At 43.1% G+C, this 20,123-nt stretch overlaps 1 protein-coding gene across 1 annotated transcript in view; it reads right to left on the bottom strand.

The window, feature by feature from the left end:
• The window catches only part of LOC106805708 (serine/threonine-protein kinase par-1-like), a 65,204-nt gene extending 47,358 nt beyond the window's left edge, over nucleotides 1-17,846 (bottom strand). Inside the window, exon 1 of the mRNA XM_014807411.1 lies at nucleotides 17,433-17,846. Within this exon, the coding sequence (XP_014662897.1) occupies nucleotides 17,433-17,481 (49 nt within the window). The 5' untranslated portion in view covers nucleotides 17,482-17,846. The remainder of the gene's footprint in view (nucleotides 1-17,432) is intronic.
• Between the last annotated feature and the right edge of the window lie 2,277 nt (nucleotides 17,847-20,123).

Genomic DNA, 20,123 nt, shown 5'->3' with positions numbered 1-20,123 from the left:
TTTGACATTTGTGGCCTTTTATTGTTCGCTGGAATCAAAGTACATCAACAACCACGGCAAATTTAGTAATTTACTGATGTAAATTTTAAAATATACAGGGGTAGAATTTAACTTTTGAAACCACTCGCAATTTTTTGCGAATGGGTCAAATTTCAACTCTCAAAATCCGAAACACTCACATTTTTATTATAATTATTTTTTTAGTGTATAATATGCTAACACTTTAATTAAAAATGTTATCTTCTTAGTTACTTTATAAATGTTATATAATGTTGAGATGACTTTATTAAACCAGGCTGCAAAGCGTGAAGATAGAATACTCTCGATAGCGGCCGATCGCGCGAGGTTTATAATCCTTACTCAGTTTGTAGACAGTACGTGTTTATAATTTTGCAGAAATTAGTTGGTCTAGTTCCGTTAGGACTTATGTTGACAATAGTGTTGTCAATCGATTGTAATATCGTAATCGATCATCGGTTTGACCCAAGTAACCGATGATCGGTTACAATCGGTTACTCGGGGTGTTTAATGCCTGCGTGTGTGTAACGTCGTGTGCATGTATGTGTGTGCATGTATGTGCTTGTTTAGCCAGCGTATAAAATCCCTAGTGTGTCCTAGGCTTTAGCCCCTCAACAGGAAGTAACTGCGGCGAATGTCGGGTGATTCCCGAACTAAAATAGCAATGATATCTCTGATTCTCATCAGTTTTCCAAGTTTTCTTGTTCAAGTTTTACATTTATTTCGATTTTTTTTTCTCTTCGATGAAATCGATTATGGATTTTGATAACCAAGCGCTTGGTTCGAGCCACTGTTCAATCGATGATCGTGACATCACTAGTTGACAACTTGTTACTTTTAAAATGCCTGGATATGGGATGTTGGATTTTGATAGCCATGACAACAGATTATATGTCACTCGCAATAAAATGCAAGTGCTTATATTTTCTACTCGCAATTTCGGAAATCCACTCGCATTTTGCGAGTGTGCGAGCGTTAATTTCGAACCCTGATATAACTGAAAAATGTTACGATCGGGACTTTCTAGACTCATACCGGGGCACCGGGACCAGCATGTCGTACCGGGAAGATCCCGGTGAGACCGGGACACTTGGGACGTCTGTTGTAGAATCAAGCAATCCTGAGATATATCAATTTATTGGCCTTATGGAGCCAGAGATTCGCCTTTTATTAATACCAAACCAAGAAGTTAATTGATACTTATTTAGACTGTCGCAATCGATTGAGCACATAAATACTGGTTGAAGATGAAAACTAGCTATTACCTGAAATCGTATAAAAAAGGTAATATTAAACTATCTTCTTTAATATTATTACTTAATGATAGTCTTATAAATTAATATATTCCTTCTGTACGTATATGCTTCTCTTGTTGATATCAATATCTATCAAAATATCGTGATGAAATGACCTCGCTGCGGCGTCGGGCTCTGCGGGGATGCCACGAAAGTATATTACGAATAAGCTGATATAGTCGAGGTTTTGCTGCAGATGCACTGGCTCATCAAAACATACGGCATAAATATACAGACGAATTTACATCTTCAATACATTCAAAGTGAACTCATGTCTAGTGCTACTTCATTTTCATCTCATCCAATACTGGATGAATGACTGCCATGTCCCCGTACGTGTACCAAACTATAAACCTATCTGATGACGACCTGAATCGGGGTTCACATTAGCGCGCCAATTGTATTGTTAACACTCTGGCAACAGGGGAGTAACAAGCGAGATCTGCTCTAAGGTCACACACTTCCTCACATTGATGCAAATTCTCCAAAAAATGGCTTTTTTCTCATACACAAAACCCATTACAACCTGGGTAAATATCTTAAGTAGATTAACAAAAATAGTTAATTTGATATATTTACTAATTTTTCACGTCACTTCAAAAGGAGCTTTAAGTAACATAAAGTGACCTTACATCACACAACAGAGAGAAAACGGAAATGAGACCAAAAAGAAGAAGAAGCGCGGAAAGACATAAGAAAGACTAGAGAGAGAAGAGAACAGGAAAAAAGAGGAAAGAGAGAGATGAAAAGGAATGAGGGGACGGAAATAGGGAGAGGAGGTGAAATGAGGAGTGAGGATAAGACAGCAATAGATAGATAAATAGGTAGAGTGTGCCCGTAGAAGCGATAAGAGAAGAGAGTGAGAGAGAATGAAGCGGCGAGAAAGGACGGGGGACGGAGCCGACGAGAGAGAGAAGAGAAAGAAAAGAAGAGAGAGAGAAAGAGAAGAGAGGAGAGAGAGAGGCGAGATGAGGAGGAGAGAGAACGATGAGCAGAGATGGGGAATTGAGGAGACAGAGAGAGAGAGAGAGAGAGAGAGAAGAGAGAAGAGAGAGAGAGAGAAGAGAGAGAGAGAGAGAGAGAGAAAAGAGAGAGAGAGAGAGGAGAGAGAGAGAGAAGAAGAGAGAGAGAGGTGGGAGAAAAACACAGTCAAAGAGCTAAAACAAGCTGGTGCGAGCAAGGAAGAACCAAAGAAGTAGACAGCATATACAAATAATGTGCTATTTTTTAACTCAAAACAACATGCTATTAATTGTCCACCATATTAAAGTACTAATTAGGAAAATCTGATGGAGGATGATCTATAGATATGGATCTGATCAAGAGCGTATAAAGAACCTTGATCTGATTTAGGATTAATCATGATCTGACAAACTCCACCACCCGTAGTGATGTGAATAAACAAAGACAAAAGATTGATCCATATTGATCCTACAAAAAACAGGATGCATAGGAACTATTTGAAATATTTTTGACACCGCAACTCTTTGTGACCAAACACGCACATCTTTACCAAATTTCTGAGCAGCGAGAGATATACTAGCAGCCCATAGGGACTTCTTTTTATCGGTTAGCTTTCATGCAAGTTCTCATCCTACTCGTGGACTGGACTGGGTGTGCAAACGTTTCTTGCTTGTTGCCGCACAGCCGGTAGTATCTTACGCACGCTCAACTACGTATGCAGTTGCCATGACAACTATGTGGACTGCATCGCTTAAAAAAATTGTAGTGATGAATCTAGGTCAGAGCGCATTAAAATATCAGGGCTGTGGTTCTGTCATCACTGATGGCGCCAGCTATGCCCCAGTGACTTGACGAATGTCTTGTGGGGTGAAGTATAAATTATCCCCACCCACTCCCCACCCCCAACCAACACTGCGTACCCACCCACGCTCATTTCATCCGCCCACAATGTAACGGCAAAGTCACACGCGAGCGCCGGAACTCTTGTGGCGAGTCGCCCACGCGCGGTTCCTCCTGCCTGCTGCATGCATGTTGATATTTACCGCGTGGCTTTCACAACAATGAATGCACATTTCTAGCCACACGCTTTCCAAGAGTGTCGAGCTAATGCCTAGTGAATTTTGACGCAATCCGTCGTCCGTGAGGCCGGCCTCGCTGAAAAGCGCCCGGTCGCAGCCTGAATGCAAGCGTCTACGCGCACTTACGAAAATCATCTGCCGCGCAAGCAGACTTGGCTTCGTGATTCAGTGGGGCTGATGCGAGCAAATGTGCCGGAGATAATCACGCACACAGAAGGCAAATGCCTCACCGATACGAGCCTTTGACATTAATAACGCGTGCCCACCTCGAACACTTGCAGAGTGCGCATAGACACGGCTGCTGCTAATGTGATCCAACAGGATCGAATAGCTCTCGGGGCTAATGCTGACTCGAGGGGGGTGTTTTTATAGTTTATGGTCCCGTTAATTCTTAAATCTTATTATCTTCACGTTTATCAATTACAAGGTAAGTAACGTCAGTTATTAAAGAGCTTATTTAGACGTATCAATAACAACGTCTAGTTTTGCTCGAGGAAACTTTACCCATCAGTCCTAGAAAAATCATTATATTATAGATTTTACAGGACCAGTCTTCGGATCACTTAACAGAGAGAGACATCACATTTATCTCTTGCAAAACATCGGGGAAAATCAATAAGCCTGCCAGTCTCGTGCAAGGCAGCACATTCGTTATGCTATTCGCTCAGCAATTTAGCATTCGATTTTACGCTGTGAAAAGATTTCATCGCATTTTAGGCATCTCTGACATAATTACAAGACTTAAAATAAATACATAGACAGACACAAACACACACGCACGCACGCACGCACGCACGCACGCACGCACGCACGCACGCACGCACGCAGAGATGTTAATTCAAATATGAGTCAATTAAACGATAGAAAGTCTACAGTTGAATGACACACGGTTACATATGTATAGCAAGTATTATTCTTATTGTGTATTCTAATTCAGAATTGCGCACACAAGTGACACAACCACAATATTATAGCACTTGATCACAAACTGAGCCGTCACGTCAGACGATCAGTGTGTTTAACCGCTACCACGCACGCATAGTCTGCATAGCGTTTCTATAAAGGTAGGATCCCAGTTGTAGAGCTATTTTAAAAAAACATTAGAAGAACGGCGCGGATAAACCCTTTGTTTTGCAGCAGAACAGATTTTCGCTGAAAAGAAGCTCCTTCCTACGATATGTACGCTGGCTACTGTGTAGCCCGACCAGGCTGTGCGACGGATTGTCTATACAATTCTATCGCTATTCTATTCTATACTATTCTATACTATTCTATCGCTACAATTCTATTGCTATTCTAACCCTAGCAATACCGTTTCTTGGAGCTAGCTACTGTGTAGGTCGGTCCCAGTTACGTGTTGTTGCTATTGCTTCATATATCGGCTCCTCAGACCCCTAGCTGGCCATCGCGTTGGCTAGGTTTTCGTAATACTGGGATACGGTTTTACGCACGCGTTACACGTGACGTACCGAAGAACAGCTCGGTCTGTTATTATATCACAATCAGCTCGATTTGAAATCCGTCGGTTCGCTAAATGAAACGATTGACGTCGGGGGAACTGGCTCGTTTAATTTCACCTCTTATTACCATCGCTCGCCCTAAACCATCTCGCGTGCGGGATTCGCCCTTCCGTCGATATGTTAGACAGCCAACCCAATATATCTCCATTTCCTCGGCTATAACCTAACATGAGCTACAAAGAGTTTTCGCAGACCAGACCTGTATTACGTGTACACTTAGTACTCGTTCCGAATAATCACGCACATGTAGGGAGCGCGACAATGGTCCCCGCCACATATTAAGCATGGCTCGGGCAAAATTGCACAATTCTGATGATTCCCCTTTTCCTATACCCACAGTTTTACGCTACTTTATGATTGCCGTGAAACGCGTTCAGTTGCTTACGGCCATACAACACCGCCCACCCCGGCAACACCCGAGTGGTACGATCCCGCTGGCTCCGAAAGGGTTAATCGGGCTGATCAAAATAATATTCAGCATCTAGTTGACAGGGCAGCAAGTTTCCTTAGCCTGCCAGCCTTGACCCGGGTGACCTGAATACGTGACAGCAGGCCATTGAAGAGGTAGCCCGGCGCGCAGAATAACCTGATCCATTTACACCTGAACGCCAACTCTTTAACACTGATTGAGAAGTATTTCTAAGGCCCCCAAACACAAACCTGCGCGCTTTACATAGCACACGTGATTCCCCATAATACCGTCCTCCACTTTCCACACATAAAGGCTATTTTGGCAGCAGCCGGTGGTAGCATATTAGTTTATATTTATTATAATGTTGATCTGATAGCAAACTATGACAACCCCTTTGACCTGGTTCTCATTCAGATGTACGGTCGTTTTTTGCAAGTTTTTTTATTGATGGGGTTACTTCCAACCAATAGAAAACGTGTACCGAAGTGGCTCTTAGGCGCAAAGCCGATTGAGAATATGCCAATATTAAACAAATTACTTTTTACGCGCATTTCATGCCATGTTTTTCTACATTAACATTACCAGTAGTGCACAGCATGACTGGCTAAGCGCAGTTGATTAGTACTCGACAACAATTAATACTTGACTTCTCAATCGATTCTTGGCTGGCTAGTCAAGTTTCTGCCTATTTCTGTGCCTGCCTGCCTGCCTGCCTAGCGCCTGCCTGCCTGCCTGCTGACAAACCCACCTAAAGGTTAAGAGATTAACGTTAATTTTATAAATTAGTTACAACACGTTACTAATAGAGTCATAGCCGCATGGTAAGGCCACAATTAAAAACATCTTTGTTTGCCCTCACCCGACCCAGGCTGAAAAATTTGGGTAGGTAGGTAGGCTTTTTTTTCTTTTTTTAGAGGGGTGTCTTTTTACAAATTCAGCATGGTGTCTACGTGCTCGGGTGTGCTTGTGTGGAGATACCTTTTATGTTGAATGTTTGTTTTGCTTGGTACATAATTATGATGTATTGCCTACAGATTTAAATAACATACAGTGATACAATTTGTAAAAAAAAAAAAATGGGAAAGATCAACGAAATTTTTTGAGCCGGCCCCTTTTTGGCGGATCGGCCGGGTGAGGGCAAACAAACAATATTTTTATTATGACCTAATGTGGATCTATGTGTTGTGGGTCTATCAAGGATGCCGTTTGGAATGGGATCACACGATGTCTAAACATTAATTTCTGTCTGTAAACTTAACAGTAAAGAGTTTCAGCGCACACTTCTATAATAATAGGTGGCAGGCAATTCAACAACATGTCTACATTAACTGTATCCACATTCCACAATATACCGAGGAAGCTGGGAAATACTTAAACTCTACACCAACGCGCACACGCGCATACGACTGCCATGGATCCTTTATTGCTGAACTATATACCACGAACGGGCCACGTTTCAAGAACATACTGCGCATAATCCGAATTCCCCCTTCCACACTGCCGACGTCAAATATCAACGACTTAAATTGCAGGTCAGTCATTACCGATCCCGCCAGTTTCTGGCCAGGTGAAGGGAACACGGGCGTAGTATCAAAAGCATGCCCCTACTGCGCAGCGCCAAAATATAAATAGATGCCATGTCAGGCACACGCAATTTATTCATCTCGTGATTGGACCCTAGATACACAGGCGCGCCATACAGTGCGCAAACCAACGCCCGCTCGAAAAAAACTGCGCAACTCGATATTCAGCGAGCGAAGGAGTTACTGCGCGCTTACACATCACCACTCCCCCCCCCCGTGCCGCCGCCGCTGCTGCTACTGCCGCCGGCGTCACTGCCGTAACTCTGCTCCGCTCCGTAGACCACCACTCTGGGCCATTTGGTTCCCAAGCTCCCGGTCATGGATGAGAGGTCACCTTCGGGGGCTCCACCTACGGCGAATGTGCGTGCAGGTGGCGCTGCGAGCTGTAGGCGGATGTCTCCCCAGCCATCGCGTAGACGACGCGGCGGGGATTCGGGAGCTTGGCGCCGCCGATGCCATTACGTCGGTTACGAACGAAGACATAGCTCTGCTGAGAGCATGGTTATATCACCAGGGCTACCTTACCGTACCCGACATTACGCGTGATGAAATTTTAACCGAACAGAAGTCGCGGCCGTTCCTTGCAATACATTTTCCATATATATATATAATATATATACATTCATTTTTCGCATCGCGAGGAATGGGAAAGTAGACCGAATGGTAGTCGAAATATTGGTCACTTTGCTTAGACGAATATCGGCTAGTTATTTTCGATGCTTAACTGTTTACTTATCTAGGGAGTCTAGCTATTATTGCCGAGTACGCCACCTGGCTATTCCTGTATCCAGCACAGAAACCTCGTACAGAGGCCTTTTGCCAAGTTACGGGTTCGTAATAATATACTCGCGCATTGGGCAAATCGACGTAGTTAGTTAGTGTATTGTATCCATCGTTCCGACTACAAATTTCGTCTCTGGCACATGTATCGCTTTTAATGATATCGTTAAATTTCTCCCCCTATTCGGGATTTTTCCTGCACAGGAGGAAACCTGGCAGGTATCACAGCATCAAGACACAGACGTCGATAATTATTAGACTGCCAGAAATCAGTGCCAAAATGCGCAGGCTTTTGTCATTTTTAATATGGCTGAATTACGTACGTCGATGAACGCTAGGACCGCAGCAGGGGAGCATATCAGCCTAGGCTCGCGCCAGTACACGCAGCGCAGTCTCACTGTACGCACCTAATGCGAAAAATAATCATGGCTGTCTGTCAGACAAGTCAATATTCCAAGGCAGAAAAATTCAGTCTCTTAACAAGACAGACATGCGGTGGTTACTGAACAGCAGGCAATGCTGTGTGTGTCGTAAAATCCGTAAAATAAGCACTGTTTCGCCCGACTGGCTGTGCAACGCCAGGAGTCGTGTTGGACTGATATATATCATATATCAGATAGGTCATACTTATTAGTATATTAGTATTACATATTATAAACAACATATATCCACACACGCACGCGCGCACGCACGCACGCGCGCACGCGCACACACACACACACACACACACACACACACACACACACACACACATACACACACACACATACATTGGGCTCACTGTGAGAAGCTGTTTGTCACACTCGATGTAGCCATTGCATATTACAAAGTGTCAAATCTGCTCTATAGTAAAACAGGTGACAAAACATTTAATTCCTACAGGCGTCGCTAGTTGCGGTGGCCACCCGTATTCCAGTCTCCCTCACTGCCAGTACGATACTGAGGCCGTGTTTCTTGGACACGCCTACAACCTGGAAAAAGTATTGATCGGTAAAAAGCAATTGAACAAGAACCTTTTCCCAGTGGCAGTACGGGGTTCTTCAATAGTGCCTGCCACCCCCCACCCCCACCCCAGCGAGCCACACACGTTCCGCCATGGGCAGATGCGGCTGTAGCTAAACGTCAACATTCACTATATTAAGTGTCCTTGTTTTCCTTTCTTCTGAGGATGCTATCCTTTTAACCACTAAAGACGCAAGACCGCTGCTTCGGTTGCCTCCGACACGGGTGTGGGGGTGTTCCCGTGCGCGTGCGTGCGCGCGTGGATGGGTGGATGTGCGTGCGTGTACGTGTGTGTGCTCTCGGACACGACAGAGGCTTGAAGGGTTGCACTAGTCCGATGCTCAATGCCAGGCTGAAGAACCACGAATGTCAAAACTCGAAAACAGACACACGTATATGTTGTGTATACAGATGCACTTCTCGATTCCACCCACCAGGGGGCCAGCAACTATCGACAATACCCAATACGCAACGAATTCAACTATTACCGACCGTAACGTCGTAAAAAGCGCACATAAACGACTCGAAGCGCTCTGCTGGTTGGGCCGAAGCGCGTTCGTGCCCGAATACGGCATTTCCTAGCTATAAATTAGATCAGGGAGAGCTTAGGCCCAGCGAGGGTCACTGTGAAGGCATGGACATAATAGTAGGTTGCTGTATTCCAGTAAAGCGCGGATCGCATCGCTGATGCAGGCCCTACAGCTGGCTGCAGGCAGACGGCGAAGTAGTAAAATCACACAACCTTTGGAACAGTAAAACTAATAGATTTTAAAAAAGCCCAGCGCAGAAAATCAGCAATGGTGTGCTGTAACAAAATGCGCCCGACGACACATCCAAACCTACCAATAAAATAGCGAATGGTGACGACTTTTTACAGAATCTAATGAAAGCTACTACTACACAGGGAGAGAACCGTCTCTGCTAATTATTTTAAATACGTCCAATGTCGAATGTAGGTAGACACACACGACACTGTGTACCTGTACCGAGACACAGAGAAAGCCACGTATAGGTTAATTTTCACGAATGCGTCTCCATATCGTTAACGTGATCGGTATACGTAACATTTACGAGGAGCAACTATAAGCTGAAGTCGCGGACATGATGTGGCATGACACAGAAGCAAGCCCCCGGCATAGCGAGGCGTCGTAGACTCCATCTCTACACACGTGCGGCACATTCCACGGGGTAACTACGCATGTACGACGACGTCCGAAGAATTCTAACAGCTGTATATAGTGGATTTTATTACTGGCAACGCGACTGACTACGTCTCGTAAAACAATACTCGTTAAAAATCACGTTACACACGGAACGAATTAAAAATGTATTGTTTATAATAAAAACATTATTTAACGCCTGTCACGATTAGTATGAGAACAAATTTTTCATTTTTTTAAATTTAATTAATTAGGATCATATGCTGCCTCCTCAAGATAAGTGCCGAGTAATATATACGACCGACTGATCTTCAGTGTGAACAAGTGCAGCTTTGCGGGATTGTGCACTCGGTCGTGTTTATGGCTCGCAGGGACAGCTACAAGGTTTGTAGGAAAGGGGTTGCCTGCACAGCCTCCACAGAAACTAAACCTGGTGGCCCAGATAACAGACTGCTGCTACTGTACGGGAGCTACAGGGTCGGCGGGGTGCAGGCGCGCGCAGACTAGCGCCACCTCCTGTTTCCCTGCACCAGCTGCCATGGCGCAGACAATGGCCCCCGAGCGACAGTCTATCCAGTCTATCGCTGTCTCAGCGAGCCAGAACGTGCCCCCTGGGCTGTTTGCCTTTCAAGCGCGAATTTAATGAAAAAATCAAAACCAGCTGCTGACAAATCCAGCTCTGCTAACAAAGCCGCTATTCATATTCCCAAAGAGTTAGGGCCCACCAATGCCACAGACTGGTTTGTAGACTGTCCCCGTCCACTGTCGGAATCGTCGACACGCCATCCTAGAGCACGTCGGCGACACAGAGCGACACGGTCGCAGTGAAAGTCTTTATTCAGTCGAAGTGCTGCAAGCAGAACCCTAAAGTTATGCTTCCACCTGTAGACCTTTATATGTATTTAAATTTAAATTCAAACTCAGCTGACACAGTAGCAAAATGAGGAAGGAAAACGACACCTTAATTTAAATACGTAGTTCATAAACTGGTTAAGATTTTACAGCAAACAAAAAAACTGCTTTACTAATTTTCCATAATATCCTTTCTCTTAAACAATTGGAGTTATGTGACCGCAGCATTACAATAGTCAGCAGTACTTTCCCACTCCCAGCTTATAATCACGGAAATTTCATATAAATATGAGCATGGAGATTCGTGGATTAGCTATCGAGATATCTATTTTTAGAGGTTGACATGGCATCTAAACCGTCCGGAATTTAATACTCCATGCAACACCACAGAATAATCTACACTCTTCGTTTCCACCTCCTGAAGATGAAAGCTCAAAGCGAGGTACACCAGCTAAAGTGAAACTGCGTCCAACGAAAACTGCGAAATGCCCCCCCCCCACCAATGGACTCGTCAATTTCTGCCCGTGTAGCGCAAATTCTGGGCGGCATGCTATACACAAAGCGGTTTACACGAAAATTTTAAGGTTCATAGATTTTTCGCCCTTAAACTTCAAATGCTGTACGGTCGGCACACAGCGCAGACGTACCAACACGGTAAGCTGCCCCCCACCCCCACTCACAATAGGGAGCCAATTTTTATTCACATTACAGGCTGTGCACACGAGAAAGAGAGAGAGGCTCGATGAATGCGCTCTAAAATATTTTCTGCTCACAATAAGGCAAGTTTTAAAATTATTCGGCTTTTAGCAGTGCGCGCGATGCTGACCTCGTTTAGCGCGCTACGGCGCTCAGCTTTTTACGAAGTGTGTGTGCTCTCGTGAGTACCGCTGCCAACTCGCTTACCACTCATACAGGTAGTACCGTACGCCTACTACACACACGACTACCGTCAATTCAAATTCGATCCAAGAAAAATAAATTCGCACGTGAGTTAATTAGCCGCCTGCTTTGCAAGTACACACGCGCATGCAGAACTACGTTTTTGCGTCATCATCATCATCTTCTTCTTTTCTTCTTCTTCTTATTCTTCTTCTTCTTCTTCTTCTTCTTCTTCTTCTTCTTCTTCATAATCAAATTTAATATCATTAATAAATCCGGTGGGAAAACTCACCGCTTATATCGTGGTTAAATGCGTTCATTTGCAAACATTGCACAACGACATGAAACTAAATTTAAGCAACAAAGACGATGGTTTTGTTGAAATGCATGAGCACAAGCAGCCATATATTTTGAATGAATCTGACAGGTATTAAAATGTATTATTTCCATTTAATTTCTATGGGCCATATATTTATTCTAGCATTTCCTGAGGGTTTCCAGCACAGACTGCAGACGGTTAGCAATAAAATGATAGAAACGGTTCGTTTACTTGCTAGGTAATAAAAAACCACGTGTACGGCTTAGCTGCAGCAAACATGTATACAAAATATAGAGATATCAACGTTTATATTTACATATATGATATGTGCAAGGTAGATTATACCTATCCTGACCCAAATCAGCACCTGCTAAACAGAAATCAACACTCGTCCTTTATTCGTGACACAGGTTTCGTTAACAGCACTGCTGAGTTGAGCTGCAGGTTTTCCAACGGGCTACCCTCTCGATACCAGGTGTAACTAATGCCTTAGCTTCTGCCTATCCGCACCCGGCCTCGAAGTCGCCGTTTCTCTCACAACTCCATCCGAGACTTCATAAACATGGAGTGCTTCTCGCTCGTTGTTGCAGGGGTACATGTAATACTGTGTAATAAAACATGGAACTAGGTCATCACTGCTTATAGATTCTTGCCCCAAGGGCCTTCCAGCAGTTTTCTTTTCAGCAAGCAATGGGCCCAGTGCGAATGGACTGGTCTGCATTGGAGCACTGATCTTCCTCGTTCGGAACACTTTATACGCTTATTCGCTTGAACATGTTGGCAAGTTGAGGGTATTGCTTGGACATCACCCCAACTGCCATTGATGCAGCGTTTATTTCTCTACACGTTCAAGATTAACCACCTTATCCCTACATTAGAGTCATTACTGTGACTAAATAATAAATCGTGTCCGTTACGTAACATCTTTCCTCGCTGACTACATTTACAGCACCACCTACAAGCGCAGCCTACGGTGCATTTGGATAGAATTACGAAGTTATATGAATTCGGGTCGAATTTCAGGCCACAAATTGACCCGGTTTCCTAGGCTATGGTTGTCAATGTTGATTCACGTCGATTCACGTCTAGTTTTTTAACCAAACATGTCTGTCGCGTTATATAACCAATACTTTCACATTAATTTGTATCCTGAATGTGTCCCGACTCCGAATCACACACGGCATGCTTACTAACCCTGCGTGGGCAATTTCATAGACAAGACGCTGTGTATGTCAGCAGATATCACACAGAATGTACGCACCTAACCGAATCTCCCCAGGAGTCTCACAGTAGGTGCAGACAGAGTAAACATACCCAGTTTACATTTGTCTTTTATCACTCTTTTATTCCGAGAGTGAACCCCTTTGAATCAATATAGGTGCAGCAGCCCGTTCCTCCGTCCATTACAGTTAACTCTATCCTGGCAATTTTAATAACCCCCACCGAGGTGTGCATTCCCCAGGCAGACACCAAACCCTCTCCCAGACCAGCCCCTACTGAAATCAGAGCCTACCAACCAAAACCTAACCTGTCATAACAGAGAGATTACACATGGCACGCATGAGACCAGCTAGAGTATGATACTGCCGTGGAAGTACCTACGCACTAAAGATTATTTATACGCGCTTTCAGAATAATCGGTCTACTATTCATTGTGCTACCTTTACTGCATAATAGGTGCTGGGCAAAAACTAGACACCCGGTTATGAAACAAGTCAGTCAGACAACAATCTGCGCAGGGCCCAGCACGCTTGAATAACATTAACCGGCTCTGCACGCACGCAAACCTGTTCCACTTTTATAAAATTATATCAAAGCATTCGAATGTTGCTGTTGGCTCAGTGTGATGGTGTTGAACCCATTGAACCGTCCCAGTCGGATAGAAGAGACTGTCTGAATAATAATTATGCCTTTGTACTGTAGCCTGTCCCGACTGTAGCAGAGCGTAATAGGCAGTACGGCGCAAATTTAAGCGTAAAAAACCACCCCACCCGCAAATGTAAACAGCTAGGGATATGATAACGGCGGCGATGAAAAACTACGTACGTGCACGTGTAAGTGCGAATAATGGTGACAGACAACTATGATTTTAAGTACACGAAAAATTCCCTCAACCACAGTAGCACATCCAGAAACGAGGGGGAGGATGGAGCTATAACGAAAACGCGCGTGAGACAGGGAGAACGAGAGAGGGGGTGAGAGAAAGTAGGAGCTAGAGAGGGGGAGAGAGAGAGCGAGGGGGAGCGACAGAGGGAGAGAGGGAGAGGCAGAGTGAGTGAGTAGGAATAACAGACAGGAAACCTGAACAGATGTATGAACAGACAAATATACCAAAGAAAAGCACATTCTAGTTTCTACATTTATTTCTCTTGGCAATGTAGACCTGCAACTACCATAATTATAAATTTAATTATTTTGGTCCCAAAACAAGACATGGGTTGAAACGTGTATAACGAGGAGTAGAGATCGCAATCCCTAGGGAGTGCAAACAATACATCGAACTATATCAATAACGACAATATATATGATGATAGTGGATGGCTGGCGTCGATAAATCAATACCAGTGAGTGTGGACATAATAAAAATTGCTGTCATTACTACCAACTATCAATAGCTTCTTCATTTTGCTATTTTACTGCGACTTATTTCACTTGCTTCCACTGTTTATTTAGTAAGTTAGTCAAATTTATCTTCCAATTGCTAAAATGCAATGCAAAATACGAACAGCACTAAACCAATTTATGTTTTGACTTTATAGCTCATCGATTTCAATGTAGTAGTAAAACCGATCGGAGGTCATTCATTTTTTAAGTTGTAAACACCAACACTTACGTGTTGGCAAGCACGAACCCACACATACACATATCTATATTTCTCAACTTAATTTCTTCATTTTTCAATACAACTGTAATAGTGATCACTGATCGTCAATATCAGCTAGCAGGGCTACAAGCCTACAACTATATATCTATACAAACAAGCGCGAATAAAAACAATTTTTGGTGTGTTTTTATCCACTTCTGATACAATTTACAATATGTCCTGTTCATGTGACAATTTCAATAGCACTGTAAAAAGTCGAGTTGCCCCCAATAGTCACTCATACTATTCACTCGTGCAATCTGACACATACATGATACATGTATGTACTGCTCCATACGCGGTGACATACAATGCAGGTACACGTATGTCACTGTCAAGGACTCTAATTATAGCCAGTCAAGGCCAAATCGCAATATATATATCGACCAAATGATGTACATGTTGAACGTATACTATGTATGCGGTATAGCCGACTGTGAACACATCTATGTGAGTAGCAGGATGCTGGCTTGATAAGTCGACATACATGTAGAACTGGAATCTCATCAGCTGATTCTACTTGTTTTCATACATGTCAGTGTGTTTGTAGTGGTAGATAAATAAACATACCTTAGAATTTCACAGATAAGTATTGTAATCGAAATGAAAAATAGACACACATTCATGCACCCTCACATATATATATGTGCGCACCGTCTCACACACATACATACACAAAACTAGTACTAGTAGTGATATTTTTTGGTGCACTCCTATCTCTCCTGTCAATATTATCGTATTACCCCCACCTTACTTTCTGCTGGCTCTCTCTTGTCCTAGATACCTATATTATTGCTCCAAAATACACAAGCTTCTTTACAGTGAAAGAGAAACTCCCACCCAAATCTTGATTAGGAATCACATAAGTTAGTTAACAAAGGCCATACAGAAGAAAAGCCAGTATAAGCTCCACCCATGACTGCATAATGTGCAAAGCTCTATTTTCCATGTGCATAAAAATGTGAAACTAGCCAAACTCAGCTGGCCTTTGTGACTAGCCGGCAGGTCACATCAATCAGGTCTATGCCTGAATCAGTGCATGCATGTGAGGAGAGAAGCTCGGGATGCAGAACTCTCTTGTACAGTATGAACACTAGAAATGACCACACCACCTGTACTATTTTCCAATCAATGTGTTCATCGCACTGCATGTCCAGAATGTGATCCTAAAATTACATCCAACATCAACCATGATGCCAATAGCTGAGTGCAAAACCATTTCATTTGGTCATTCTAAATAGCACTTCTATACTCATTTCACAGTTATTTTTAACTAATGATTAACAAGCGACAAATAAAACGTGATAATTTTTATTGGTGATAGGATATGAACCTAGAAGCAGTATTCTTCTTTAAAATTCATAGAAAAATTAAGTGCACAAATTCGGTGTAATCAAGAAATCAAGAATCTGTCAAAAATTCTCAACTCCCAGCCAGTATCACCCATTTTATATCTAACATACAAAACATATTAGTCAGGAGGATTAGTAGAAAAATATAGTAAATTTATTTGATGTTGCATTGTATTAGATTTGCCTGTATGTTATCTTTGTTCGACTGCGTGCATGCTTGTGTGTGGGCAGCTATAGTTAATATAGCCTTCACCACATTAGCTAGTACTGCTGAGAGAATCTATGTCCCCCGGGGTACTGCCGGAAGGTACCCTGGGGGACATAGACCCTATGAGCGCTAGTACTGGTAGTAGCATGAACACATGAGTATTCATGCTAGACATATATGTTCATGGTAATAGTGTGTGGGGGTAGAGATTTTAATATGTATTTCACTATACACATTACACACACACCCAATGCTCTACAGTGCACACCATGTTTACAGATTTTTGAAGGTGATATTTTTATATCTGGTGCCAGGCAACAATACTAGTTCCAGCACTGCTGCATGTGCACATCACCTGCCAAATATAATGTTCAGCTACAGCTCATGTTAAACAAGTACATGTACCAACGAAGATACAGACACTGTCAAATCATTAACCTGACTATATATTGTCTCTTGTGTCCCTGACCGAAGTAGCGAATGCATGGGCCACTTACAAAGGGATCTCATATAGATAGGAAACCATAATTATATATGAATTTAACCTAAATGTATCCACTTAATAGTAATAGTACTAGAGCTGGTATTACTGTTATTGCCAATAGTACCGGTAACGTCAGAAATCTCTACTTGTAATATATCTTCGATAAAACCCATTACCGTACATGCACATAATCACGCAGACACATACATGTCTACGAACATACACACACAGGCACAGGCGCGTACATGTACGTGTTTGGGAGGGTGTGCTCAGGTTTGTGTGTGCACATGCGTGTTTGTGTCATTGTGTCTGTTTGTCTGTTTGGTTATGTACTGTATAATGTGTGCTAAAGCTTTCAGTATAAATTCTGACGAGTTTTAAAAGTTATAAACATTGAAATTTAAAATATTAAATTTTAAAATAAAATAATTTTTGGCAATTGACTCTCATAAGTCAAATATTCACTCGTGTTATATTGTATCACTCTATTTCACTTCATTCTACAACATCTATAAAAAGATTCGATTCGTTTATCGCACGACGCATACATAGCACTAAGCGATAATGAATCTAACTGACCACCCCTACAGCGCAGTTTGGTTAGACCAAACCAGCGCCAGACACATAATTTACGTAATTTTTTGCAATACATTTCAGACTTACCTAAGCCAAGTATGGAGCAAATAAGAAGAACCTTGATCAGCCACATCATCAATACTTTTGTTGAACTCCTGATGCGTCTTTACTACTCATCCACTTACATTGCAGCTGTTGAAAATAAGTCGATATGCGGTGTCGGTGAACGAGACATCTCAACCCAATTTCAACATGGCTGCCTCCGTTTTTTTACTTTTCTCACAAGCTCCGCCTTGTCTGCGATTCAGAATTTCAGTCTTCTAAACATGCACTGTATTTTGTCGCAATCTCAGATGGTCAAGTAACAATTCCACCGCCTGCATAGTCCCATCGTGACTCCTACGACGGTATATTACAGGGACTATGCGGCGAAATTAAACGTAAATACTTGCAAGACTGCACAGTGTCTGCCATGCAGCGTCGAACGCAGACTGTCTCGCGTGGAAGGGTCTATTTTACAACTGCAGGGGTACTCGCCCTACCCATCGCAGATTAACTCTTTCATATTTGTCGCCGGTAGAGGGGCGTTCTGTGCAGGATATAAATCATGATGTCATCCTCAGTCATTTTTGGCGGTAGAATTAGGTTTATTTTGTGAAATAGAGGATTTAAGCAGTAGGTCATGAATCTGGCATTGAATGCACACGCACACGCACACGCACGCACATACGCACACATACACAGGGTGCGAAATTAACGGGAGTTCGGAGTCAAATACTCCCTGATTGACTGTCGGACTCCTAGCTGATTTGAAATATGCAGGAGTCCGTGTGACTCCCTGAAAATTCGACTATACTAACTAGTTCGTTCCAGAGCACGGCCTCGCGGAATTACCGTATTTTTTCAGCTAATGTCCAAAGAAAATTTGGCAGACTTGCAACCGCATGAATCTAATAAGCACATCATGCCACATGCGTTAATTTTGAACCTCAGACTGCGTTCTCATACATACATACATACCGGTACATACATACATACCGGTACATACATACATACCGGTACATACATACATACATACATACACACCGGTACATACATACATACATAGTCATACCGGTACATACATACATACCAGTACATACATATACATACATATACATACCGGTACATACATACATACATACCGGAACATACATATACCGGTACATACATACATACATACCGGTACATAACTACATACATACATACCGGTACATACATACATACATACCGATACTGCGGTACATACATACATACCGGTACCCGGTACATATACATACATACATACATACCGGTACATACATACATACATACCGGTACATATACATACATACATACCGGTACATACATACATACATACATACATACATACATACATACATACCGGTACATACATACATACATAGTCATACCGGTACATAGTGCGTATCAAGGTAGCCCACTACGGCGCAAATCCACTTTAGGCACCTTAGTTATCACGAAGTGATGCACAGATTTCTGTGTATCATCATGATGCACAGACTTTCCGTATATCAAAAATGATGCAAAACCCTAACCCTAACACACTTCGTCGGATACCTAGACTAAGTAAGGTTTAACTTTATGACTTAGGGTTAGGGTAGACCGATAATTATGTCCTATAACCTTTTTTTATATTTTGGTTAGGGTTTATATAGGGACAGAACGGGTTCATTGAATTCCGTGAGATCGCATGCAAAATAGCCTAGATACAATAATGATACCCAAACCCAGAGGAATAGCGGTTACAAAGTCTGCGGGCGTATCAGTTTTCTGGCGGAGGAATGCCCGAAGTGAATCACTCGCGGCTCGGTTTGGGCTGCGTGCGTTTGCAGAGACTACTGAACTGTCAAACTGGGTTTATTCTACAAACGAACTTTCTCCCGATTCGGAACTTACTATGTATCGCGGGCCAAAATACTCTGTATTAAACCAATATAACCTGTACCGAAAATTCGAAGGACGAGCGGCGAATTCCTGAGCCGCCAATTTCTGTGACCTGTGACGGTTACTTCGGTTTGAAAGCGGTTCACCGACCAATCGGAGGCGCAGGCTTGGCTGCCAATCCCCTATGCGCATTTGCGGAAATTGCATACGTCACCAGCTGTCAACAGAAATGCGCCGCTCAGGATATTCGCCGCGCTCGTCAGCTTCGAATTTTTGTAACAGGTTAATATTAGTTATAATACCAGAGTATTGCGCATACATAGTAACTGTCTCCGAATCGCGGAGAAAGCCAGTTCGCTGTTTAGATATACAACCGCGCAGTTTGGAAGTTTCTGGTGCTCTGAAACGCACCGCAGCAAACCGGCGCCCGAGTGATTCACTTCGGGCATGTCCTCCGCACAAAAGGCATAGGAGGCTTTTGTAACGCTATCCTGCTTGGCGTTTGGTTTGGTTACATTGATTGTATCTTAGCAAATGCATGCGCTGCTAATGCGCGCCGGCGAAAAAAAGACAGTATGAGCCCGCCATTCCGCTTCTACTGCTTTTACGCTTGGGCTATGATATGTGTATACATTCACTGGAAATCCGTTATTGTACTTGATCTAAAAGATTGTTTTTTTCAGAAACCGGCGCTTCATTTAACTTATAGGTAAATTACGTTGTTGCATTTTACGAAACATCCGGACCGAATCTGACAGCGAGTCTATCAAGGCCGTCGCTGCAGCGGGCCACAGATACAAGCGAGAACCAGGGGCTATTGTATAGGACTGCGCT

The sequence above is a fragment of the Priapulus caudatus genome, unplaced genomic scaffold, assembly GCF_000485595.1.
Source record: "Priapulus caudatus unplaced genomic scaffold, Priapulus_caudatus-5.0.1 Scaffold124, whole genome shotgun sequence".
NCBI classification, from domain to species: domain Eukaryota; kingdom Metazoa; phylum Priapulida; class Priapulimorpha; order Priapulimorphida; family Priapulidae; genus Priapulus; species Priapulus caudatus.
This window is presented reverse-complemented; position numbering and strand designations above follow the sequence as displayed.